Below are 26,744 nucleotides of genomic sequence, written 5' to 3'. Positions count from 1 at the left end.
ATTCAGCACACCTATTCCTGCAAACATGAGAGACACGGGGCTGGAATGAGGCGGGCAGCAGGCCAGGAAATGTAGAGCCACAAGATGAAGGGGATGCAATAGAACTTAGGCCAGAACAGTGGGGCTCACCAGAGGGGACATATGGTGATGTTGGAGGAATTCTGGGAAACTGGTATGGGGACCCAATGCAAACTGAACCAGGGCCTGTGTCACAAGGGAGAACATTGCGGTGCTTTGAGATGTTCGTGGCAAAAGCTCTTTTATTGCAGCATGTAGGCATAAGATTTGCAAGTTAAAATCTGTGCAGCAGAGCAGGGACCCAGCATCCTTCCCAGTTACCCCAGCCTTTCTGGAGGACTCTAACGTTGCAGGCTGCTGTCCATGGAGCTAAGTGCTCCTGGGGTCCAGGATTTTGCCAATAAAAAGGAGGGTTCCCGTGACGTCATCCCGCAGCACAAATAGGAAAGGTCTGTCCAGATGGTAGTCAAGGGGGAAGGTCAGGCGAGCAGCATTCTCTACAGGGTTTGGTGTGGATCTTGCCCCATCTTCATTTAGTTCCAGGACTGCCTTGTGTTGCACATGAGAGAGCTTGGTGGATTTGGGAGAAATCTTGCTGAAGTCAGGTGATGTGAAGAGCGACTGGAGCCCTATGGGAAAGGAGGAAGATTCCATTAGCTAGGAAGAAGGGGCCTTCTGGGAGGGTGAGGAGACAGTGCTGCAGATTGGGGCAGTACTACTAGTGCTGTAGAGGGGAGGAGTCATAGGCAGGGTTGCCAACCCTCCAGGGTTGGCCTGGAGTTTCCAGGAATTAAAGATTGTCATGTGATGAAATCTCCAGGAATACATCCAACCAAAATTGGCAACCCTATTCATAGGGTCCATTGAGCTCATTGGGGGATGGTGGGAGTGGCCCCTAGGCAGAGCCTATATGAGAGATGGAAGCATGAGCTGCAGTTGTCAATGAAGTGCATAGAGAGAAGCTGAAGGAAAGAGCAGCTCTGCTAACTGCTCTGAGCCCCGGCAGCCTGCAGAGGGCCATGCTGTGTACATACTCATTTCCTGCAGTGTGCTTCTAAGTGCCTCCTCAGAGCTCAGCTTCAGCCTGGGTATGCTCAGCGCAGCGTGAATTGTCTTCAGCTCCCTGTCAATGTCACGGACAAACTCTGAGGTGAGACTCTCCTCAATCAGGGTCATGTTCTGGGTCACCTTCTGTGGCAGGAAGAACATAGCACTGACACCGCCTGTTAGTGGTAGCTGTGCAATCTGGAAAGGTAGTAAAAAAAAAAGACAAGGAGTTATCTCTAAACACACCAGCAGAATCTCCCAGTGCCAGCTATGGTCTCTGAACCTTGGTTGGTTGGCCAGCCAGCCACTCCATCTACCAGGTTCTTCCTTCCCACCCTGCTTATCTGTTACACCACAAGTCCCCCTTGCCCCTCCACAATGCAGACTTCTGCCCTAAACCCTGTCCCTCCTGCTGTGAAAGGGAATGCAAAATCTCTCCTGTGAGAATCTGTACTGAATTGCAGTATTGCTGTGGGGCACCGTGGAATTCTCAGCTGGAACTTCTACCCCTATACTGATGCTGTGCTATGCACCGTCCCCAGTTCTGGGAGTCTGACCCACGGTCAGCCCTGCCTAACTCACTAGCAACGTTTCCAGCTATTTCAGGAGCAGTCTTGATTAATTCCCAGAAGCAGCACTTTCCCTCCCCTGTCAGAGGGAGGATGCTTACCAGGGGGGTGGAGCTCCACTAGGAACAGGCAGGAACACATAAAGCGAATAACTTGCCACTTTTTGAAAGGCAGTGAGTCAGAGAGAAACTTCTACAAGAGCCTGCCCTTCCCTGCAACCTATCACTTTCCTCCCTGCCCAGCTGGGGATGGCTGTACAGACTGGAAAGACGTTTGTGCTACTTAAAGATGTAGTTGCTTGCCATATGATCATGGGGATGTGGAGTTCTCTGAGAAAACCCAAAGCTCTCTGCCCTGGTGTACAATGTAAGCATAAGAGTTACAGGAGTTTGGTGGGAGGGGCAGAACTCACCCTCTAGTGGGGGGGAGCTAGTGAGTGAAGATGGATCTTTCCCTAGTCTTGGGCGAGGTTATTTTGCACAGGGACTACCGTCTCTTTCTTGCTCAGTCCTTCACCTGACCTTGCAGTTGAGTTCTGAGTCGAAGCCATATCGCAGTATGGCTTTGGGGTCCGACATCATGGGCACCTTCACAGATCGGTCTTCATCCAGGTGGAAGTCCTGCAGCGTAGTCTTTGTAGGGTCAAACTTGGTCTCCCACTGTCCTATTTTTAAAAATAAAACAGGAACGTTCAGGAATAATGGGAAAACCTAAGGCCTGGGTGTGTAGCCAGTGGAATGGTTTTGTGGTTTCATACATGAAATAGCCCTTCTTTAGGGGATTGGTCTTGGTAAGTGGAGGATGATAGAAGTGAGAGAGCCAGTTACTGGGATCAGCTATACTTGCAACTTTGTCTTATTGTTACTGTTGGCTCTCTAGTCCCTTCCATCCCATCTGAGGTTTAACCAGATTGGACACGAAGTCATCTGACATATGCTGGTTGGGTGGAGGAGCAGTTGGAGAGAGCTGATATTTTATTTATGTAATTATAAATACATAATTATTTTATACTTTATATGCACAAATACAAGTGGTACTGCTAATCTCCACCTACCCTTTGTGTATTTGCTCCTTGTCTTGACTTGTTAACTCTCCAGGCCAGGGACTGTGTCTGTACCCCTGTTCAGGGAGCACCCAGCACAACGTGGCCCTGAGCCCGACTAGGCCAATAGCTTCTCTTGTAATATAAATACTTGATGTCTGGATTCCCTAAAATGGCTCCCCAGTATCTCCTGTCCATGGAGAGGGGTGCTGTGGCAAGCACAGTCCCATCTGAACTCTTGATGAATCTCCTTCCATTGGGCAGGGCATTCTGTCTCTTTCATCCTTACAGGCTTTCATTTTCCTCCTTCCCTGACCCCTTTTTGCAAGCAGGTCAAGACTCAGCTTCCTGTGAGTAGTGACTCCTCCCCTGGGGAAGTTCTTTCCATGTTCATCAGGCATCTGTCCCACCTCCTTTACTAAACTCACAGTAGAGAATCTATATCTATGTGTTCAAAGAAGTTTCCTCCTGTCGCTCTGTCTTTCTGCCTACCTCTGTGGAGATAGAGGTGGTTAGGGACTATTTAGAAAAGCTGGACGTGCACAAGTCCATGGGGCCGGACGAGTTGCATCCGAGAGTGCTGAAGGAACTGGCGGCTATGATTGCAGAGCCATTGGCCATTATCTTTGAAAACTCGTGGCGAACCGGGGAAGTCCCGGATGACTGGAAAAAGGCTAATGTAGTGCCAATCTTTAAAAAAGGGAAGAAGGAGGATCCTGGGAACTACAGGCCAGTCAGCCTCACTTCAGTCCCTGGAAAAATCATGGAGCAGGTCCTCAAAGAATCAATCCTGAAGCACTTGCATGAGAGGAAAGTGATCAGGAACAGCCAGCATGGATTCACCAAGGGAAGGTCATGCCTGACTAATCTAATCGCCTTCTATGATGAGATTACTGGTTCTGTAGATGAAGGGAAAGCAGTGGATGTATTGTTTCTTGATTTTAGCAAAGCTTTTGACACGGTCTCCCACAGTATTCTTGTCAGCAAGTTAAGGAAGTATGGGCTGGATGAATGCACTACAAGGTGGGTAGAAAGCTGGCTAGATTGTCGGGCTCAACGGGTAGTGATCAATGGCTCCATGTCTAGTTGGCAGCCGGTATCAAGTGGAGAGCCCCAAGGGTCAGTCCTGGGGCCGGTTTTGTTCAATATCTTCATAAATGATCTGGAGGATGGTGTGGATTGCACTCTCAGCAAATTTGCGGATGATACTAAACTGGGAGGAGTGGTAGATACGCTGGAGGGGAGGGATAGGATACAGAAGGACCTAGACAAATTGGAGGATTGGGCCAAAAGAAATCTGATGAGGTTCAATAAGGATAAGTGCAGGGTCCTGCACTTAGGACGGAAGAACCCAATGCACAGCTACAGACTAGGGACCGAATGGCTAGGCAGCAGTTCTGCGGAAAAGGACCTAGGGGTGACAGTGGACGAGAAGCTGGATATGAGTCAGCAGTGTGCCCTTGTTGCCAAGAAGGCCAATGGCATTTTGGGATGTATAAGTAGGGGCATAGCGAGCAGATCGAGGGACGTGATCGTTCCCCTCTATTCGACATTGGTGAGGCCTCATCTGGAGTACTGTGTCCAGTTTTGGGCCCCACACTTCAAGAAGGATGTGGATAAATTGGAGAGAGTCCAGCGAAGGGCAACAAAAATGATTAGGGGTCTGGAACACATGAGTTATGAGGAGAGGCTGAGGGAGCTGGGATTGTTTAGCCTGCAGAAGAGAAGAATGAGGGGGGATTTGATAGCTGCTTTCAACTACCTGAAAGGGGGTTCCAAAGAGGATGGCTCTAGACTGTTCTCAATGGTATCAGATGACAGAACGAGGAGTAATGGTCTCAAGCTGCAGTGGGGGAGGTTTAGATTGGATATTAGGAAAAACTTTTTCACTAAGAGGGTGGTGAAACACTGGAATGCGTTACCTAGGGAGGTGGTAGAATCTCCTTCCTTAGAGGTTTTTAAGGTCAGGCTTGACAAAGCCCTGGCTGGGATGATTTAACTGGGAATTGGTCCTGCTTCGAGCAGGGGGTTGGACTAGATGACCTTCTGGGGTCCCTTCCAACCCTTATATTCTATGATTCTTCAGTGTGCTCTAGCCAGAAATTGACCTTCCCTCCTGTGTTTTCTGGCATGCAAATAGGAGACCCCCCGTTTTCCCCCGCCATGAATGACAGTAAGCTCTTACCTTTGAAATAAGCTGCCCCGATGAGGAAGATGCTGATGCCTGTAGGTATCTCCTTCAGGAATTTGACAATCTTTCCCTTGGTCTGTTGTTGCACCCAGTTGTTGATGTCTTGAAGGTCTGATTGGGCATTGCCAGTCAGCAACTTGGGCCGTGCTCCATAGGACTTCGCCAGCCGGCTCACAAACCCAATTTTCATTCTCAGTTCTGAGGGGCAGAAAGACCATTATTGCAGCCTACTCCCTCTATCAGAGACTAAATCCCAAGGCAATGACATACAGCTGAAGGCTTGGCAGTGAGCAACCCGCGCCCTTTCCTGACATACTTACAGATGTGTAAGCCAAGGTCTTCTAAATACCCATTGTTGTGATACACAGGCATGTGCAAACACCTAGAGAGTCTGACTAAAGCTGTGTGGGGAACTGATGTATTTATCTAAGTCTCACAGCCACATCCTATGCTGTCCTCTGGAAAAACCTTCAACTAATGGGTAAAGATGAGAGATAGGAACCAAAAGCCTGCCTGTAGCTGCCACTACTTTGGTGTCTGACTCTAGCCCTGTCCCTACACTCCTTATATGATTACAGCTTATTGAGGAGCTTGGATCTTCCTCAAGCCCTTAGGCTGACTGGGGGAAGTGGGAGATTTTAGCATTCTTATCAAGATGGTCTAGAGCAGAGTGAAACATGGCATTTTAACTGACGCTGAGGGGTCAAACAGTCTTATATGATCTGTCTTCCAGGCTGGGGCTGATCATTATTGTAAAGCAAAAGATATAATCAAACTGTATCTGGAATTGAAAATACATCAGATGGCTCCTGGGAGGTAGGCACAGCTAGAGTGAGGTTTAGAGAGGAGATGAAATTATCAAAGCAATTTTTTCTTGGGTCCCTTCTGTGCCAGCAGCTTTGTTGCCAAGTGCCCTGTTGACACTTTTGATTTTAATAAACATTTTCCAAGCTCTATATAGGGACCCCCAACATTGTTACTGCATGGCGCAATCAGCACAGGGCGGAAGCAGTTGCTCAGGCTCCAGGCACAGCTGTGTCCCATAACTGAAGCCATGGGTGCCTGTGACAGTTACTCATCCATTTTGCTCTGCTGACTGCTGCTCAGGGACAAAAACAAGATAGGTTTTTACTTTTCTCCACAACAATGCGGGTGGCACTTCTTAAGCCCTTTACAGGTGCAGTGATGCTGGCCAGTAGCTCCTTGTAGGTGTTGTGGACCTCAGCCTTGTCAAGCAGGTCGTAGAAGAGAGTACGAGAAATCAGGTCTTCTGTTCGCTCTCCAGCACCTGCCAACCATAAATAAGGGAGCATGAGGCCCCCCTCCAGCCATGCACGAGTATGCATGAGGAGGAGGAGGAGTAGGGACTCACCTAGTAAAATACCAGAAAGTGCAGTAGCCACACTGAAGGGAGACAGTAACACATTGGCGGTGGGAGTCTTGCTCGACTGCTGGCGATATAGGTCATAGCCAAAGTTGGAGACTGCAGCTGCCAGTTTGTTTACAGGGCTTTTGTAGAAGGGATCTTCCTCCTCAGCAGCCTCTATGTTGCCTCCTTCAGGGGTACCAGAGTCCTTGCAGGCACAAGAAACACTTCTTTAGAATTGTTATGTATCAGAAGGGAGGAGCAGTAATGATAGCCAGAGAACCGTTCACCTTCAAAGTGCTTTACAGACATTCCTCTGTAAACTAGGGAAGTACTGGCCTTGTCTTACCATTGGGAAAACTGAGGATCACATAGTATGTCATAGGCAGAGCTGGGAATAGAACCCAGTCCTCCCTGCTGTACCTACTAGAGATCCCACCATGCTTTTACCTAGGCAGAGTAGGACTTACCTTTCTCATTTCATTGCCCATTATGATCCTAGGTTGTCCTTGGCAACTCTGGAGGATGGTGCTTAATATTCCCATTTAGAATTTTAATTTTGGAAGTTTTATGTTCCAGGTTTCTCACTCTCCTTGTCATAGAATCATAGAATATAAGGGTTGGAAGGGACCCCAGAAGGTCATCTAGTCCAACCCCCTGCTCGAAGCAGGACCAATTCCCAGTTAAATCATCCCAGCCAGGGCTTTGTCAAGCCTGACCTTGAAAACCTCTAAGGAAGGAGATTCTACCACCTCCCTAGGTAACGCATTCCAGTGTTTCACCACCCTCTTAGTGAAAAAGTTTTTCCTAATATCCAATCTAAACCTCCCCCACTGCAGCTTGAGACCATTACTCCTCGTTCTGTCATCTGATACCATTGAGAACAGTCTAGAGCCATCCTCTTTGGAACCCCCTTTCAGGTAGTTGAAAGCAGCTATCAAATCCCCCCTCATTCTTCTCTTCTGCAGGCTAAACAATCCCAGCTCCCTCAGCCTCTCCTCATAACTCATGTGTTCCAGACCCCTAATCATTTTTGTTGCCCTTCGCTGGACTCTCTCCAATTTATCCACATCCTTCTTGAAGTGTGGGGCCCAAAACTGGACACAGTACTCCAGATGAGGCCTCACCAATGTCGAATAGAGGGGAACGATCACGTCCCTCGATCTGCTCGCTATGCCCCTACTTATACATCCCAAAATGCCATTGGCCTTCTTGGCAACAAGGGCACACTGCTGACTCATATCCAGCTTCTCGTCCACTGTCACCCCTAGGTCCTTTTCCGCAGAACTGCTGCCTAGCCATTCGGTCCCTAGTCTGTAGCTGTGCATTGGGTTCTTCCGTCCTAAGTGCAGGACCCTGCACTTATCCTTATTGAACCTCATCAGATTTCTTTTGGCCCAATCCTCCAATTTGTCTAGGTCCTTCTGTATCCTATCCCTCCCCTCCAGCGTATCTACCACTCCTCATGTTTTGTATCACGCTCACCTGCTCTGTAGCAGAGTCCTGAGATCTGCTGGGGGAGGCTAGGAGCCCTAACCACAGGAGAACAAACAGAGTCTGCATGATGGAACCTAGAAGGGAAGAACACAATAGAGCTGTTTGCCCTAGTCAATCTGCCTACTTATTTGTTCCAACTAGCTCTGTCTACTACACCTAGCAGGAACTGCATTTGCATCTCTGTCTGCAGCAGGACCTGGTGTGCACAGCTGACCAGTTGCAAATCCTCAGCCTTTGGCTTCTTCAGCTGCCTCAGCTCCAGCTGCTTTGAGCTTCTTGAGATTGTGGCATGCACATTTGTGGACACATGGGCAGGTGTGCCTGTGCCCAAAAGCAGAGGTAGAGATGTGATGCAAATCACCCTGGCTCTCAGACAAGACACCAGACTCCATGGCCCTGAAAGGTACTAGATCAGATCAGTGCACAAGAGACGCTTCTTGCTGCTTTACATCCCATACATTCAAATGTCAATATTCATACAAAAGCAGCAAGTGCAACAACTAACACTGGATGAAATAAAAGATAGATAGATAGTTAACGGGCTACTGCTGTTGTCCTGAACATGCATACACCCCCTGCCCAGCCCCCCAATTCAATTCCTAGCCTCAGTCTTGCTCACTGAGTAGCCCTATCCTTGGAGGATTACTGCCTGCATGAGCACCTTACTATCACTCTCACTCAGTAGCTGTTTAAATAGCAACATTGATGGGCTCCAAAGGGAGTCCTACGAACTCTTCCTCACCCTAAATGTATACCATGGGGTAGAGGCTAAAGCAGAGAGGAGGTAAAGGACAGGACTGGGCTTACTCAGGATTCCTGATAGGAAAAAACCACCAAGCTCCCTAGAGCCAGTAATCCTGTTCTTTTTCAGAAATCCAATGTTAACCTCTCCAGTGTCTGCATGGGAGGATTCTGTACAATGATGTGTCTGGCCCAAAGGGTAGTGTTACCCAAATGTTCATCCTGGGTAAATTAGAGCAATTGCAGGGATGCCATTTCCCTGAGGTCAGATGCCATGGGCTGGGTAAAAGCCATGTTTATATAAATTCCAAAGAAATTAAAGGAAGGGCACTTGTATTTAACTAACCCCTGTGATCCAGTGCAGCCAGAGGAGTAGGAGTCTGCACATGTGTTTCAAATTAAATGCAGCTCTGAAGCAAACATGGCTGTTGGTAGAATTGCAAACTCTTAAAGCCACGTGTCCAAAACGACTGTAATTCAGGGACCAGCCTTTCAGGCAGAGGATTCCCCTACAAGAAAAAGCTCCCCCAGACCCTCTCTCCAGAATAGCAGTTTTGCTTTAGGAAACACGATGTGCATCTACAGCATCCCTGCCAAAGGAGATTTCTCTGTAGCATTGTTTCTGTTTAGAGCAGACATGAAACTGGCTATGCAGTCCAATTTCACAAAACTGCATCTATGCTCAGACACCATCGCCCACCCAGAAGAGCGGTATTCTGGATTTCTTTCCAGTGCAGAAAATATGCTCTGAGTAGAGCTGCTGTACTGAACCAAAGCAATGTTAGGTGGCGTGATGGTGGATGTGATTCGGGGATTTCTTGTTCCTGTGAGAGTGAGCCTTATGGTGGGGATTTCTGAGCAGGCCTGCCTCCTGTGGCACACGTGAGCAGAGAGGTTCTGGCTGGATGCTGTCTGAGGATGCCTGCTGCAAGCAGATTCTTCACCTGGCTTTACCACTATGCGTAGTGTGAGAGGTGTGCTCTGGGCTAGGCATGAGACGTGGGTTTTCCATGAAGTGTGGTCTTTGTTCTGAAAAAAAGCTCTACAATACTTGCTCCCAACTGCTCTGTGCTCCTGGGAGCATGAGAATGGAGCATACATTCCCAGATCTTATCATCTTTGCCAAGATTGTCACCACCCTCATATTTCTCAGGCTTTGCCAAGAAGTGATTTCCATTTTAGAATGACAAAGCCCTGCTGAGCCGGAATGGGCCTGAACATCTGGATTCTATTTTTGCAGTTATGATACACACAGCCAAAACTGCAGATAGAAAAAGTCCTTACTGGAGCAGAGCTGGGGTGATTTCTAGCATGACTTTAAAATCTATAGCTATGTTTAAAAGGAGAGGAAAAGATCTAGAGCACACAGTCTGTGATGTTAGACTCAGAAAGAGCAGGTTGGGAAACAAGCTGAGAAGATGCTTTCAAAGCGCGAATTGTCCGATCCCTGGATCTCTGCAGCTCTAAAATAAAACAGCATTTCCCCCAGGCTAGAGAGTTCTGAAGGTCTCTAACTATCCTTAAGCACATTTGAGTGTAGGATATCTCAGCCACCCCACCCATGAGGTCTGTTTCTATTGGGGGGTGTCTCAGAGCACCTCACCGAGAGGGTCTGACTCAATTTTCTGCTAGACTTAGATATTTTTCTTTCCAATAGTAACTAACTGCAACACAAGTGCTAATTGATGCAGCATTGTAACCCCTGTCCATCCATGCTTGGTCCTCAGAGCCTCCAGGAGGGACCCTTGTTCCCAAGCACATTTCTGGCCCTCAGTCCCTTCAGGAGGAGCCCCATGACATCTGGAGAGCCCCAGGCCCTCTGTGAGAGTCCCCCATTTCCAGCCTACTCCTGTTCCCCAGGAGGAATTCTACACTCCCCAGGCCATACCACAGCAAGGACCATCACTCCTGTCTCCCAGGCCCTGCAAGAGAGCTCCCCCCCTCCCCCCCCCCCGGGGGGCTCATTCCTGTGCCCTTCCCATAATTCTGGGTACTCCCATTGCTACTAGCTGAGGGCCAACAGGGCTGGAAGCAGGGTGAATTGCTCCTTACCTCGAACTCCTCTCAACCAGTGCTGTCTAATGTTACCACCCTTGATGAGAGTCTGGACAGCATGGAGTTTATAACAGCCACATCTGCTTTCTTTGCTGCCTGCCAGCAGACTGCTCCCAAGCCCAGCCTTTAGCAGGCTTCAGGTTACACTTCCCAGGGCTCTCTTAAAGTGGTCTGCTCTCATTTTTGATCCTGTGATTGTCACTGCATTGTGCTTGCTTTAACCCTTCACTTGATCCAGCTCCCAAAGCAAATCCCATTATTTGAGAAACAGTCAGTGGTTAAAGCATAAAACTAAGAACCAAGTTCTCTGGCTTCTATTCTGTGCTTTGCACAAGCTCCTTGTGTGACTTTGGGCAAGTCAGCTCCCGTCGCAGAGCCCCAGCTTCCCCATCTGTAAAATGGGACTCTTCCTTCCCTACCTCAGGGGGTTATAAAATGCTTGGTGATGGCTGTGTGGGAGCTGCAGTAGCATCATTAATATAGCAGCAACTTTAACATTGAACATAGCAAGAACCTCGACCCAGCAGCAGGATCCAAATACCGATTTAAAGCAAATAAGGACCCAGGAGCGGCTCTAGCCAAGCTGCAGGGTCAGTATTAACAAGAATGTTAATATGTTCAGTGAAGGAGAGATGGGATGGGACTGTGGCTATCTGACCATTGCCTCAAGCAGCTTGTCTAGAGGGAAATGCTGAAAATGTAGTGAAGGCAGCTGTGCCAAACCCCATATGTGGGATTGTCCTGGAATCTGTCCCTGCTGTGCTGCAGGCCTTACTCTCTAGGCAATGAGAAGCATAAAACTGACTTATTCATACATGCACTCATCGCCTACAGGCCCTCAGCTAATGGGAAGAGGGGATGACTGGAGACCCACATGAACTGCAAACCAGCATCTTTGTGAGCAAAGCAAATAATCCCAGCTGGTTTCTTGTGGCTCAGTGCTGCTTCATTGACCATGGCCAAGCGAGAAAAAACAGTCTTCCTGAGCAGGAATAAGATGGACAGTTATGGCCTTATGTGGAAATTACTTCTGGACTTGTATTGTAAGCAGAGATCAGTGGAAATAAGCTTGTCCCTGTGACCCCTTCTGCATTCACCTGATGCTGAATGACACTGGTTGTTGGAGATTAGCAGTTGACATTTCCCATGTTTTTCTCCATTTCCTCTTTTTAATGTATGTGTTTTGTACTAAAATGCACTTTGTGGAAGGCTTTGGGCTGATTCTTACTAAGGCCTTGTCTACACAAGAAAGTTGCACCAGTTTAACTATAGGTGTGATTTTAACCCATGCAAAGGCTGTGTGAACACACCTATTTTGCTTTAGCTAAGTCAATTAGTCCTTTTCTATGTGGAGAGTTGTATCTGTTTAACTAAAGTTGTGAATTTAAACAAACTTAGTTAAACCAGTCCAAACCCTCCATGTGGACATTTTATTTTGGTTTGAGGAGCTTATTTTATTTAAAATAGGGCATATTCTTTCTGAACAGCATTAGGCTTTATGTCATGGACATTTTGTATGTTTGATATTCATATGGATTTGCTAAAGTGAAGAAATTCAATAACATTTCAAATATGAAAGTTATCAAGAAATATTAATTTAGTGATGGCTTCACCCTATGGGCAATAGTTTTTAGGGAAGAGGTCCTGTACCTACATGAGGGAATAGAAATTTTATAATAGAGGGCTCTTCAATTTAGCAGAAAAAGTTATAGCGAGATCCAATGGCTGGAAGTTGAAGCTCAACAAATTCAGACTGGAAGTAAGTTATAAATTTAACAGTAAGGGTAATTGACCATTGGAACAGCTTACTAAGGGACATGGGAAATTCTCACTCACTGGAAATTTTTACATCAAGATGGGATGCTTTTCTAAAAGACCTTCTCTAGTTCAAACAGGAATTAATTCAAGGAAGTCCTATGGCCTGTGTCATACATTTGAGTCTAGAAGATCACGGTCATTCCTTCCGGCCTTACAACCTATGATAGAGCTTTGCTTTACCAGAATAGGTTCAAGGGTCATTACCAAGATGTATGAATGTTAGGAAGCAAGAGCATTGTCCTGTGGTGGGAAGTCGTCAGCCTGGATCTTAATAATATTTTGCATTTCTACAGCACCCATCCATTGAAGAGCCTCAAAAGACTGCGCAAAATCTCATGAATTAATTTCAATGTAACAGATCATTTGTTGAACATAAAAAGTTAATTGTGCCTCATACACAGTGCAGCAGGAACTAGCCACTGTCCCCTGGAACAACATGAAGATGGGAGTATGAGAAGAAAAGCAGGAGGGAACTACCAGAATGAAGGGGAGTAGGAGGAAATAAGAACTGAGTTGTTCAGGGCTTTGAAGAGGAAGAAACATGTACATTCTGCACAAAGGGAGCTGGAAGGCAGTGGTGTGGAAGGAAGATGACTTTAGCTGCAGGATTTTGGATAGAATGGAATGCAGCAAGGTGCAAAGCAAGGAGGGGAAAGTTGCAGTAGCCAAGGCAAGACCTAACTAAGGCATGGACCAGCATCTCTAAATTAAGGCAATAATTATGAGAGCAAAGCAATCTGAAATGTTCTCTGAGGGCTCTCATAATAGAGCTGGATTCCTGCTGGTTTACTTGTTAATTACACGGTAGAGTAATTATAGAATAATTATACCCTCTTTTTGACCAGTAAATGTCATTCCATGGGTCACAGGGCTGGGAATTATTCTTAGCTGGTCTCCCCTTAGACTTGGAGTCTGTAAACCATGTGTGGTGTCTATTGGTAATTGCAGGTTTGAGCCAGTTGCTTTCTTTGAAAAAGTTTCTTGTGTCCCTGAAGTCTGTGGTCAGTGAGTCGATCCCCCTCCCTCCAATCCCAACAGAAAGTGCAGGCCAGTCAGTGAGGGAGATGCCAGCAGGCAGCTTGCTTGGTTGGGGCAGATCTACTCAGGAAAGGGGAAGCTGTTGGGAAGGTGACACTGGTTCTTTAGCTACTTCCATGCAAAAACAAAACCACTAAGGTATGTCTACCTGGTGTCTGGGAGTAAGTCCCTCAGCTCGGGTGAAGAGACTTGTGTTAGCAGGGCTTACGGTAGTGTGCTAAAGATCGCTGTGTCCATGTTGCAGCTTGGGCTCTGAAACCTGTGGGAGGAGGGTGGGCTTCAGAGCCCAAACCACCCTGTCTACACAGCTACCTTTAGCTCACTACTGTGGACCAGGGTGGGAAGCTCGCTCCCAGATGCACTGTAGACATACCCTAGAACGACTTCCTAGAAGCAATGAGAAGCAGAATCTACCAACAAAGAGTGGTTCTAAATTCCCTTTGTCAGCAGGTAGACGTTCACTGTTAATTGCTACAGAAACACCAAAACTAGCAAGACTAACATAACACAGCTTAAGTTGCTGTAGGGGGGGTTGCTTTTCCCCCAAACCATCAGTCTTTGCTGCTTGGGTCAGACATGCTGAATTATTTCAGAGCAGGGATTCAGTGAGCTGTACCCGTCTCAGAAGTGAACTTCAAGGTAAACACCATCCCTGTACTGATGGGAGGGAGTGACTGACCCCAAGGAGATGCAGTCATGTCCTGGAAGATGTCAAACTCCTGTAGCATTGTTCTGCAGGCTCAGGAGTACCCAACATAGGAGAACAAGTCACACGTAGGATGTGCCAGACCAGATTAGACCACTGATCCATTGAAGCCAGTAGCCTGCCAGCTGGCAATGCCCAATACCAATTCCTCCCTCAGAGGAAGGCAAACACCAGCCAGTTGTGCTATGCTGCAAATGGGGAAACTTCCTTCTTGATCCCTACAGCATTCAGCTCAGACCCTATGGCATCAGACTGAATCTCCCCTCTCTTTGTATCCACCCACACTAGTGGATTCTCTGGTATGTTCAGCTGAGATTTCCAAAGAGGAATAGGCAATGTCCTTTTAGTGGTTCCATATTTACTAGACATTAATCTCATCCTGTGGCTCCTCATTCTGGTGGTGTGAGTTGGAGTAAGGAGAAAGGACTGCTCACTTCTCATGAGACCCTTTAGGACCTTCCATCCTTTGGTCAAGCCCCAGTAAGTCTTTTTTTTCCCCTCAGTCTTTGCAGTTACTCCGCCTGTTTGCTGCCCTGCTATGCCCCTTTCCAGTCTCTGCCGGGTATCTCTCAAGGTGACAACTCAGCCAAACATCTTCTGTTTTACTCTTTATTATTCTGCCAACATAAAAATTACTAAAAAAACAATTTACAAAATATGCCTCCAAAATCCCAGGTGAAGGGCTGGTGCTAGGGATAGAAATAAACCACCTCCCTTGTGCACACACCCAGCAAATCCCAGTACCCAGGGGGACAGGGGCAGGAATGTTCTAGGCAGAACCTTTATCAGAAGTATTAGCTGAGACTCACATCCCAGGGAAGGCAACTGGCTGCTAGTCAGTTTGATTTAGCTGCCATTGGCCTATATAGTGACAAGCAAGTCCTGCTATTTGGTCAATGTCCTGACCAAGGAATGTGCATGAGGGGCTCAGAAGGAAGAGCAGCTTTTACACCTCTTGTCTTTGTCCAATTGCATAGAGACATTGTCAGAAGCTAACGAGTATTCAAGACAATGAGGTACCCAGCACTGCTGCTCAAGAGTGGTGTTGAGGGGTTCTAGAGAGCCCTGCCAGAGGGGACCCACTGGGATGGGGCAGAAGGGCTTCTGATGGCAGCCTGGTCAAGGGAGAGAGACCCTGCTACAGAGGTCTCACAGGCAGCAGTCCCAGGATTCCTAGGCACTGCTCCTCCCTTATTTGGGGATACTATTTTTGATGGCATTTTTCAGGTTAGGCAAGTCCTGTGGCTCTTTTCTCTGTTTGGCAGCATTGGGGTTGGGGTTCTGGATGCTGCCCACAAAGAGTGGGATGCCCGTTGTCTCCTCAAAGATGATGAAGAGAAAGGGTTGGTTGAGGCTGAAAGTGGAGAGTGAACGAGACATCATGACACTGGTGGCAGCTGATGCCTCCACGCCATCTTCTGCAAGCTCCAGGGTGGACTGGTGCTGGATGCTGGATACAAAGAGAGGCTCATCTGTGATCTTCTGCAGGTCTGGGGCTGAAAACAACTCCCCGAGGCCTAAATAGAAATCAAATTGGGGTCAAACAGAAGCCTGTCTATTCACTAGTTCGGTGCCATGGCATGCCATTGGCTCAGACATTCATTTCATCTTTGTAGAACAGTGGTTCTCAACTTTTGTACAGGTGATGCCTTTCACATAGCAAGCCTCTGAGTGCAACCCTCCCTTATAAATTAAAAACACATAAATATTTAACACTGTTATAAATGCTGGAGGCAAAGCAGGGTTTGGGGTGGAGGCTGACAGCTCACACCCCTCTCAGGCGTCCTGACCCCCAGTTTGAGAACCTTTGCTGTAGAGGCGGCAGCCGCCTGTATCACTGTATTCTATGCACAACACCAGGGACTGGCCAGGCAGAGGAAGGAAAAGTGCACTCTGGCCAGATTTACCAGTCCTTCCCTGTATGGAGATCTGCAAGTGCCAAACAAACACAGCTTTCATATGGACTGATCATATCCTAGGGCTTTATACTGCTGCCCACAGCATGGTATCTGAGCACCTTCCACATAAAACCAGTAGAAACAGTGATGTCCCTAGTGGAATTCATAGAGTCTCTGGCATTTCTCCCTTGTGGGGGGGAAAGCTCTGATGGGGTATATTTTGTTTGCTGCTTAGTGTTGATTGGTTGGTTGCAGATTTTGTTTTCTGAAGGGTGCTAGGGTAGATCAGGGGCTTTGTGGTTAAGGTCATTCCTGCTATGCTGGAAATGTTTTGTCCATGAGGAAGGTTCTGCTGCATTTCCTAAACACACTCATACTCTGTTTTTGCCTAATCTCATCTGGAAGTCCATTTCATAACCCGGTCCGGATCCTCTTAACAATGACTGTTTTGTCCTTAGTTCTCACACACTTTGTTCTGGGCTTTGTGATCTGCATTGTCACTGAGAAGCATGGTTGTCTTGGCAGTTCATACATCCTAACATCAAGGGGAAATAAATCGAGGTCACAGGCAGGGGAAAGGTGGTCACAGCTGAGTTTGGAAGTGAGATGGAGAGCTGAAGGAGGGGAAGATAGGGAGAGACAGTTACAGGAACTGCAGTGAAGAAGGCTCTCAGACTAACAGTGGCCACATTTTTGCGGGGTGGGCAGAGAAAAGGCTGGTGCTAAAAAAGCAAAGAACAGGAACAGGGAGAAGAGTAAAGAGTTACATGGTCTTTGAAGTTGCCTCAAGCAAGGAGATCAGTTCTGAGCTTCAGTGCACAGATAACTGCAATCAGCCCAACCCATTCATGCTGTGCAAACCTCACCCTGGGCATTACCTAGTTGGCTGAGGACTTGGTTGAGTTCAAGCTGGTAATCTACATGCAGTTTGGGCATCTTTACCATGGTGGGCTTCTCCTTGAGGAAACGGCTGTGAAGCTTGTCATGGCTGAGGTTCACCAGCACCTGGGAGACGTTCCACTTAAACTGGTTTGGGACAATGGCCACAAAACTCATGTTGCCCTTAAAGGGAAACCTGGCTACCTGGAAACAAACCAATCAGAAGAACTGGTGGAATAGGAAACAGCCAAGTAAAGCCAATGAGGTCTCAGAAAGGGATACTTCCCCTCATGGCTGATTTTTCAATAGAACAATTAGCCAGGGGGAGGAGGGCAGCATGATGGGAGTGGAGTGGCTGTTTATCCCAGGGAGACAGAGGTCAGACTGGAACAGATAGGGCTAATGCTCAGAGCCAGTATTTATCCACAAGGCAGGTGGAGACCAAAGATATGAGAAACACAAAGTTCACCCTGTAAAATGAACTGCATTTACACTGCAGTGGCCCTGTTCTGAAGAGATCCTCCCAATTTTCATGGGAGAATTCCATCTCCATGTTGCTTTTTCTCTCAGACTTATCCAAAAGGTCCATTAGGTCCCATCTAGTCCATCATCCCCGTGAATTTGAGGGCAAAGATGTTACAGCCTTTCAGGGAATGAAGGCAAAAGATGTTTGAAAAGAACTTCTGTGTCCTGCGTCTGTGAACAGGTATTACTCATCTCTTCTCATAGAACATGAATACAGTGGAGGTATTGCAATAACAAAGGGATATTCCTGTAGCTGCCCGGCAGCACCCTAGACAGACTCTTACCTGAACCTCCAGGGGATCCAGAGTAAACCAGCTCAGGGAATATTTCTGAGCTTTCATCATCTCAACGGGAACTATGAACTGGTCATCAAGGTGGAATATATCTGGCCCAGTCTGGCTGGGGTCAAACTTATGCCTCCAAAATCCTGTCCAAAACCATAAATTTGTAATTAATCAAACCCAAATCTGAATGAAAAACAAAGGAAAGTGCCTGACAAAGCATCAGCGAACAGGTGAGTGGGGACTGGAGCAGAAAGAAGTGTCAGAGCAGGAAGAATTGTGAGTTCAGGATGTCTTTATCCTCAGGAGAGGCTGTGTGGTGCAGTGGAATGAGCCAACGCCTAATGGCATCCCCTCTCTGTGCCTCAGTGAGGGAGAAGACTGAGGTGCTGTGGGGAGGAAGTAGAGAATGTCTGTAAGTGCAGGATAAAGTCAGTGATGGAGGAAAAGAGAGACAGCTGTAGAGCCACCAGTAATGCAGGGATTGAGGAAGGAGGCCAACATCAGTGATAGTGCAAGGAGCTCCTGCAAGAGTACAGGCCAGGCTCCTGACAGCATGGAGGTATTCAGCCCTCAGGGAATTAGAGGAAGACCAGGATAAGGTTGGGCTGGGCTGAAACCCTGGCCAGTACTTCACAGGAGCACCTCAGAGCACCTTGCTGGGCACCTTATGAAGTGTGTGTGACCTGGCTAAGAAGAGCAAGGTGATGTGCTGCGTCCCAGGGACCAGGACCAACAAGGTAACAGGGACGCTGTGGGTTAGTTCTGGCTCCTGGGTCAGTTAACGTGTGTAGCAGAGGTGAGGAAGTTAAGAGGCTGCGCTGTAATGGGATTTGAAGACAAGACTAAACAAGGGGAGCTGCATACATGCAGGGGAAGGAAAAGAGGAATCTAGCAAAATGGGGAAGAAATGAAAGGAGATTCCACCTGAGTACATGCAGCTACTTCACCTGGGGAAAGGACCCGGAACCCCAGCTAGTCACTGAGGGAAAGACCTGGAAAGTGGGGATTGTGGAGTGCACTGAAGCTCACCTTGGAAGTGGACAGCATTGAGTAGGAGCATCACAGTCCTCGCAGGGAGATGATCCAGGAAGGTGGATATCTGCCCTTCAGTAGCCTCCTTTATCCACTTGTTTATGGCTATGAGGTCATTTTCATTGTTCCCAGACAGGGTCACAGGCTTTGCCCCATAGAATTGCTCTGAGTTCTCCAAGAATTTCTCTTTAACCTCAAACCCTGCAAGGAAGGAACTTGACATGACGTCATCTGGCCTTGATGAAACTCGCTCAGCGTGTCCGACAGTGCAGTGTGAAGCCAAATGTGCTCACCAGATAGCAGGGGCATCCCCACAGGGAGTACTTCAGGAAACTAACAGGTGTCACTGTTCTGTCAGCCCAGCTGCTTCAGTCTGTGTGTGCGTCCCAGAGAGTTTTATTCAACAGCCCCACCCCAGTAGGAATTCCCCATTCCTGGCTCTCACCTTTCTGCAGATAGACGCGTGAAGCTACTCTGAGCATGGATCCTGTGAGCCGCCTGCGAATGCTGCTCAGCAGGTGGTGGAGACAGGGCACTGATTCCAGGTGCAGTGCCTCCAGCAGGCGTTTCTCCGTCTGGTTTGCTGCTCCTTAAAAGCAACATCAGATTTGTGTCAGTATCTGAGGGGCTGAGGGGCAGGTGCTCTGACCACCTCCCTCTGTGGCTGGGCATCTGATGTCTTCCCAGAGAGACGCTGGTGGCCTGAGTGTAAGGCATTAGCAGCACTGTCACAGCGCCCCCTGGCCAGGTCCGTGCTGTCCCAACAAGTGAAACTGAGACCAGCCTCAAGGGAACGTCACCTCATGCCCCTTAGTAAATAAAGCCAGAGCATTAACACTGGGGGAGGGTGCCCGGCTTAGTGTCTGCATTTTGGACATTGGCTATGGGTGCTTCTCCTAGAGGGAACATTACAGAGGGTGAAAGCTTGTGCTGTTTGAACGTAGTAATTTACCTAGTGCCAGCTGGGACAATGCCAGGGTGATGCTGAGGGGAGACAGGATCACATTGGGTCTGCTGGTCTCCAGCTGGACCTCTGTCAGGAGATCGATGGTGAATTTCATCAGACCTTCTGCTAGCCTGTGTGTCTGCTCTTGAGACATGTCACAGCCTCTCTCTTGACCTTCTTCCTCCTCTTCAGAGGAATCAACTTCTTGCCCTTCCAGCACCTGCTTGTGATCTCCTACTGTCCTGGTGACAAGATGGCCCTCTGAGCTTGTGAGGCCAGCCCCAGGGCTTGTGGTGCTGGTAGTGGTAGGAAGTGGCAGTGTAGGCCCATGGATGTCTTCCCAGGTGTCAGAGGTGGAATCTGACACTGCAGCATTTGGCAGGGTTGGATCCACTACTGGCAGAAGAGTGGTGGTGGGAACAAACTGTGGATCGCCTTCTAAGGCTCCAGCCTCTTCAGAGTGCTGTAACGAAACAGAAGGATGTTACAGTGAGAGAAAGCAGGGAAACAGAGCTGCATTCCTCACTCTCTTACTGGGACTGCAGGTGGCTTGTCACAGGGAGGGGACGAATGGGTCCAGTTCACACTGGTGGGGAGGCAGCAGTGCCGGTTAGCTGGCACAGGCTACATGCTCTGTGAGGAAGCATTACAGGTAGTCGGTGAGAGGGAGGGCTACCCAGAGGGAACTGATCAGCAATCTGAAAGATCAGCACTGTCCTGACATCTGAGCAGCTCCTATCAGAGCTGCATTGAAGAGCAGAGGGACCAAGTCCCCTGACAATAACAGCAACCAGATGATGACCTATATTAAAGGGGAGGATGATGAGGGACCTGTTGCATCCAGTCCCTTCTCAAAACTTGTGTGTATTCTTTGACTATGGAGTATTAGTGCCAAGGTGGCCTCTGTGTGTTGACACAGTACATCCCAGGACAGAATATGCTGAGCTAGTGACAGCCTCACCCCTTGTGCCTGTACTGCTCTGCCAGAAGATCAGCCCCAGCTCTGGCCAGCGTCCCCGTCCTCTCTGTTACCTGACTGGTCCACTGTAGTGCTGAGGGATCCCACTCCGGATTCTCTATGCTGGTGTCATTTTTCACTGCAGGGCCCTGAAGGTTGAAAACAGTTATTCAGGATTTCACACTAGCACAAACTTGGAAAATAGAAAGGGCCTTATTCCAAAGAAAACGGGCCAAGCCAAGGTCTTCCAAGGCAGTCAGTCACTCCTCCCTGCCTACTCTCTTGATCTGCCCTGGCTAAGTGAAAAGATGGCTTCATCTCAGCTTCCTTCAGTTAAATATCTCCGGCTAACATCTTTCTCCTGGCACGAGGAGTCTCCTGCACTCCAGTTCTGGCTTCCTTCTTGTTCAGGCCTTCCTTTGCCTCTTCTGGCTGTAGCTCCAGCATCATCAACCCCGAACTCTCCTCCTCTCCACACCTCTAGCATTGCAGATCTGCCTCGCACCATCTCTGCAGCGTTCTCTGTGGGTGTCACAGCCTCTACATCTACAATGCTGGTCACTTCTTGGACCTAGCCAGCTCTCAGTAACTCCACCCAAATGACAAAACCCTCCCTACAGAATAGCAGGGGGAGAGGGAGAGACATACAGAGGTTTCCTTGTGTGTATTTGAACAGATCCATGAGGCACTCAGGTAACACAGGGATGAGCACAGTGTAAGAGCCAAGACAGACACAGTTTCAGACACAAGCCTCTATTCTTCCTTGCCCACAGCTGGTAATTTCCTTAATTGGTATTATGACTAAATAATTCACCAGCCAATCTCTTTACACATCAATTTCTGTCCTTTATACAAGTGATTCGCAACCAGAAGTACGCATATCCCTGGGGGTACACAGAGGCCTTCCAGGGGTACATCAACTCATCTAGTTATCTCCCTAGTTTTACAACAGGCTCCATAAAAAGCACTAGTGAAGTCAGTACAAACTGAAATTTCATATAGGCAATCTGCTCTATGTTCTATACAGTGAAATGTAAGTACAATAGTTATATTCCAATTGATTTATAATTATATGGTAAAAATGAGAAAGTAAGCAATTTTTCAGTAATAGTGTGCTATGACACTTGTATTTTTATGTCTGATTTTGTAAACAGGTAGTTTTTAAATTAGGTGAAACTGGGGGTACACAAGACAAATTAGACTCCTGAAAGGGGTACAGTAATCTGGAAAGGTTGAGAGCCACTGACCTATACCATATGCTGGCCTCTCACTTAAGGTTAGGATTTTCTAACCAGCGTAAGGGAGTGAGGTGTCTAAGTGCCATTGAATGTCAGGTGACCATATTTGGGATGCAGTGCATATGGCAGACTCTACACACAATGAAGTTGGACATCCCCATATTTTTGGCATGTGTTTGAAGGTGGCACTGGCAGGACTAGACCAAGGTGAGCTGGTAGAGCTTTACTAATACCCTGGAGAAACCTCAACATATGGGAGTCTGTCACCTCTTACCTCAGGGCTCTCCTGCTGGGCAGCGTCGTCGTGGGGGGGAGTCTCCATCTCAAGGGCATGTGCCAAAGGAAACTGGAAGGACATGAACTGAGTCAGAGTTGGGGGAAAGGGAAGAGGCCCAGAGTTGGATACCAAATAGCTTCCTCCAGGTTTGGCTGAGGAAATCACTCCCCTCTGGCTCACTTCCTGCCACGTCCCTCCAGGCTGGGCCAGAGACAAGCATGTCCCCTGTGGTTCTCTTGGCTGACTGAAGCAAAGATAGTTTTAACCTCTTTGTAGAATGGATGTAACAGAAGTGGAGGAGTCCCGAGGTGGGTGATGGAAATGGTTAGAGAGAGACTGGAAAGATTGGGACTGTTTAGCTTAGAGAGGGAACAGGAGAGAGGGATGCAAAATAGTGGCTGGGATAGAAGATAGACTGAGCAATTCTATATCTGCTCTCATGAGAGCAAGGAGGCAAACGGATAAAAGGATTTTTTTAAATCACAGTGCCTGATGAACTCCTGTAACTCACAGCCACTAGATATCATTGAAGTTCATGAGGATGCTAAAAAACATTAGGTATTTATGTGGATCGTGAGCACATCCACAGTCACATCAGACTGGATAAAGAAACCGAGGTCTATACGCCCTTGTGTGTCAGGGCAGGAGCCAACAACTGACTGACCGGGTGCTGAAGCAGCGTCCCCTGGGGGCAGGTTATTCCATTGTAGTCTGTTCGGAGATTTCTTCAGAAGCATCTGGTGCCAGCCATTTGGAGATCAGCCCTGTTCTAATCCAGCCTGGCATTGCCTGCCCTGTTCCCGCCACTGCCCCCGGCTGACTGGGGTGAAGAGTGTGCTGACAGAGAAGATGCCCTGCAGGATGGGTGAAGGCAATGCTTTGTGCCTGTGGCTTACCCGTGGGCTATCGTGCAGAGTGGACAAGCAGAGCAGCAGACCCCAGAGCAGCATCGCCGTATTTCTGGAATACAAAAGCTGTCAGTGACACTCACAGGCTACTCCCTGGGTCCTCTCTGCTCCCGGGGTGCCTGTGCTGTGCCTGCCCATTATTACAATGAGAACAGCAACAGATAATGAGCCCAAAGAAGAGGAAAGGAAAGAAGGATCCAGGAGGAACAGACACAAACTGCTGGGAAACCAACCCAGGGAGACAGCAGCTGGCAAGGTGAATGATGCTGAAGAGAACTGGAGTCCAGGACCAACGCAAGGCATCGCGTTGACCAGGACCCAGCACTGATGCAGTGCTGTAGCTGTGCTCAGGAGTTTATTCTCCCTGGACACTTGCATTTCTATCCCCTCTCACCCTCATTTGGCTGGAGAGCAAATTGCAGTTTCCTAACGATTCCCAAATGAAATCTGTCCCACACAACCCAGGGAGAGGCTCAGCTTCTCCACTCTCTCATCCATGCACACAAAGCTGGGGATAAGGGACAGGCCCCTGGCTGATGGTCAGAGACATCTGCTGCTGTTCTGTGCCTCCATGGGGGACAGTGATACTGACCTGCCTTTTAGGGAGCTCCAAGGATCCAGCAGGTGCTGCCTGTAGAGGGTTGTGGATGGGACGTGCAATGTCAGAGCTGATCACTAGTGTTACCCTCTCAATAGCTGGCCTGCAGCACAGAGCCCTCCCCTTCCCCCCACTCACATATTCCCCTTACAGGCAAGCACAGCCCCTCCTACCACCACACTCTTGTTCCTGTCACTTGGGGGGCCAGGCTCCCTGCCAGTGCCCCAGGCATGGCCCTGCCCGCTTGCAGTGGCCTGGACCACACTGGGACCTGGCTCCAGCCCCAGGCACTCACCCTGGTCTAGTAGGGGTTGTTCTCCTACTCCTTGATTGGGTAAACACCCAGCACCACCCCCAAAACAGAGCTGAAATTCCTGGGGGGCAGCATCAGTTTGCCAGGCAGTCCCCAGAGTAACCTGGACAAGCTGGGCTGCAGCCCTTCTCCCTCATCTGCCAATCATATGTGAAGAGCTTAAGAGTATTTCAACTCCCCCCCACAAATCCAACAGCTGGCCCCACATGCAATCCCTGAGGCCCTTGGCCCTCAGCTCATTGTTGAATTCTCTACCCCCCACACCCTCCACTCGGGCAATTTCACACTGTGCCCCCCCCACTGGAACAGTTCCCCCCAGTTTATTGCCAAATCCCCCCTCCCCCCCAAACCAAGTTCCTCTGCCCCTTACCTCGGTTTGCTAAGCATTTCTGTTGGTGCTGACACCCTCTCTACCCAGCCGATGGCTCTGCATGGGACAGATGAAGCCCCTTGTCCAGCCCACGCTTGCCAGGCAGTGACAGGCATGACCTTCAGCACCACCCCTTATTTGAAGATTTTTCCCTTTCAGCAAATATTGACCTTGTACATCCGGTTAAACATTTGTTCTGGGATGGAGCGAATTGGTGTTTTTCTGTGGGACTCTAGGTCGCTGCACCCCAAGGATAGCTGTGACCCTGATTTTACCAGCTTACGTTACTCCTGAAAGTTCAAGAGTAGAAGTAACAAGTGGAATCTTTTGTCTAATTGAGACTCTCCCCCTTTCCAGATCTCCTTTATGCCTTTGGAGGAGTGCAGACCCCTTACACATGGCCTCAAATGGGAGAGCCAAGGTTTGAGACTTAATGGCTTTTGGGTTCCTCGCCCCACCACTATTCTTAGAATTTTCTGTGCGAGAAACTCCAGCTTTCTAGTCTATCTATCCCAGCCTCTCCTCCTGCTGCAGCAAACACAGGACTGTAGCCCTTTGACACATGGCCAGGGCCCAAGTTGCTGGCTGCAGTGGGTCCAAGCAGGAAGCGGAGTGGGCTCAGCTTGGGCTGAGCTGACACCCTCTGGGCCATGCAACACATCATGAAGGCAGCAGCAGAGCCATGCCTAGAAGAGTTGGGTTTCCCCACAAGCAACGGTGTTGTGAGCCCTTGACACACACACACCAGAAAAGCCCCCACTCTAACGCGGCAGGATGTTCTTGTGGAAAGGGCACAATACTGGCTCTCTCACTGACTTGCTACAACCTTGGCCTGAGCTTCCCCTCTGAACAGTGGAGATAATGAGCCTCACCTGTCTCTGGGGGTGATGCGGCCTCATGTGTTAATATCACTGTTGGACTAGAGTGCTAGGGAGGGGTGGAGAATTTGAATGGGACCATAGGGCCTGAGCCAGGGCTATGCTAGCTGAGTCTAGGCTTAGAGCTTTTGAGCGAGGGCAGGAGGGCTGCTGCCCTTTCCCCACACGCATACACCCTGGAGTAGGCCCTGGCCCCCACAGTGACTATATGGAGAAGCCTTAAGAGGTTGGGGAGGGGAGAACAGGTGAAAACAAGACAGGCTTGAGAACTGTCACCACAAGCTGCTTTAAAGGAGGCTGATTTGGGACAGATCAGTGTTCTGTTGGGAAGCTGCTTTGAAAGCCTAGGGAGGGGGGAAAGGAGCTCTAGAACATACTGAAGTAAAAGTTGGATCCAAGGGTCAGCAGCACAACCTACTCCAAGCTGGCAAGGCACAGGGCTGCTCAACGGCACCCCTTCTTCTGTCAGGGGAGCCTAAATGAGGCGAGCTGGCTTGGTTCTCATCAAGTCACTACTCAGAGCAGAGAAACTATTGGCTGCAGAGTAGTCACTTTGCAACCCTCTCCCACAACCCCAACCCTAGTAATGCTGCACACCCATTTCCCTCAAACACACAGCCACACTGCCCCTCCACCATCCAGCTACACCCCATGCCTTTCCCTCAAACACAGAACAGGCAGCACCAATTCCCACCCATAGACTAATAGATTCCAAGGCCAGAAGGGACTGTTGTGATCATCTAGCCTGTTCTCCTGTATAACACAGCCTAGATAACTGCCTCAAAATAATTCCTAGAGCAGAGCTGTTAGAAAAACATTCAATGTTGATTTAAAAATTTGCAGTGATGGAGAATCCACCACCAATCTTGATAAATTGTTCCAATGCTTAATTACTCTCATTGTTAACATTTTCCACCTTATTTATAGTCTGAATTTGTCTCACTTTAACTTCCAGCCATTGGCTCATGTTCGATCTTTCTCTACTAGATTGAAGAGCCCATTGTTAAATATTTGTTCCCTATGTAGGTATTTACAGACTATAGTCAAGTCAGCCCTTAACCTTCTCTTTGTGAAGCTGGATTGAGCACCTTGAGTCTATCACTATCAGACGTGTTTTTTAATCCTTCTTGTGGCTCTTCTCTGACCCCTTTTCAGTTTATCAATATCCTTCTTGAATTGTGGGCTTCAGAACTGGACACAGGATTCCAGCAGTGGTCACATCAGTGCCAAATACACTCTACTCTTACTCAGGATTCCCGTTTAGGCATCTCAGGATCACATTAGCTCTTTTGGCCACAGCGTCACGTGGGGAGTTCATATTCAGCTGAATAGCCACCGCAACGCCCAAATCTTTTTCAGTCACTGCTTCCCAGGATAGAGTCCCCCCTCCTATAAGTATGGCCTACATTCTGTGTTCCCAGGTCTGTACATTGACATTAAGCCATAACAAAACACATATTGTTTGTTTGCAGCCAGTTTACCAAGTGATCTAGAGCACTCTGAATCAGTGACCTGTCCTCTTTATTATTTACCACTCCTCCAATTTTTGTGT

General features: G+C 48.3%; 2 protein-coding genes across 2 annotated transcripts; both read right to left on the bottom strand.

Moving 5' to 3' along the window:
* Positions 1-242: 242 nt before the first annotated feature.
* On the bottom strand, positions 243-10,652 carry SERPINF1 (serpin family F member 1). Its single transcript, XM_048824231.2, has 8 exons — positions 10,524-10,652; positions 7,719-7,804; positions 6,240-6,441; positions 6,000-6,155; positions 4,862-5,065; positions 2,156-2,298; positions 1,053-1,263; positions 243-647 (listed from the first exon to the last, which is right to left on the bottom strand). Exons 2-8 carry the CDS (start codon positions 7,794-7,796, stop codon positions 388-390), a joined length of 1,254 nt encoding a protein of 417 aa, XP_048680188.1. The 5' UTR covers positions 7,797-7,804; positions 10,524-10,652; the 3' UTR covers positions 243-387.
* Positions 10,653-14,683: 4,031 nt separating this feature from the next.
* Positions 14,684-24,430, bottom strand: SERPINF2 (serpin family F member 2). The gene is made up of 10 exons (XM_048824232.2): positions 24,315-24,430; positions 23,022-23,085; positions 22,123-22,194; positions 20,685-20,759; positions 19,659-20,115; positions 19,152-19,295; positions 18,704-18,907; positions 17,675-17,817; positions 16,865-17,069; positions 14,684-15,605 (listed from the first exon to the last, which is right to left on the bottom strand). Exons 1-10 carry the CDS (start codon positions 24,428-24,430, stop codon positions 15,280-15,282), a joined length of 1,806 nt encoding a protein of 601 aa, XP_048680189.1. The 3' UTR covers positions 14,684-15,279.
* Positions 24,431-26,744: the final 2,314 nt, after the last annotated feature.

This window comes from Caretta caretta, chromosome 17 (genome assembly GCF_965140235.1).
Source record: "Caretta caretta isolate rCarCar2 chromosome 17, rCarCar1.hap1, whole genome shotgun sequence".
Classification (NCBI taxonomy): Eukaryota; Metazoa; Chordata; order Testudines; family Cheloniidae; genus Caretta; species Caretta caretta.
Note: the sequence above shows the minus strand (reverse complement) of the source record. Positions and strands in the feature narration are given on the sequence as shown.

Bases quoted from the DNA above. Each gene is read 5' to 3' on its own strand.
- SERPINF1 (XM_048824231.2), bottom strand. From the start codon at position 7,796: ATGCAGACTCTGTTTGTTCTCCTGTGGTTAGGGCTCCTAGCCTCCCCC. The intron at 6,442-7,718 runs GTGAGCGTGATA...TGTGCCTGCAAG, and splicing joins AGGACTCTGCTACAGAGCAG to GACTCTGGTACCCCTGAAGG. The intron at 2,299-4,861 runs GTAAGAGCTTAC...TTTTAAAAATAG, and splicing joins CGGGGCAGCTTATTTCAAAG to GACAGTGGGAGACCAAGTTT.
- SERPINF2 (XM_048824232.2), bottom strand. From the start codon at position 24,430: ATGCCTGTCACTGCCTGGCAAGCGTGGGCTGGACAAGGGGCTTCATCT. The intron at 23,086-24,314 runs GTAAGGGGCAGA...TTTGTATTCCAG, and splicing joins GAAATGCTTAGCAAACCGAG to AAATACGGCGATGCTGCTCT. The intron at 22,195-23,021 runs GTAAGCCACAGG...ATGTCCTTCCAG, and splicing joins CTCTGCACGATAGCCCACGG to TTTCCTTTGGCACATGCCCT.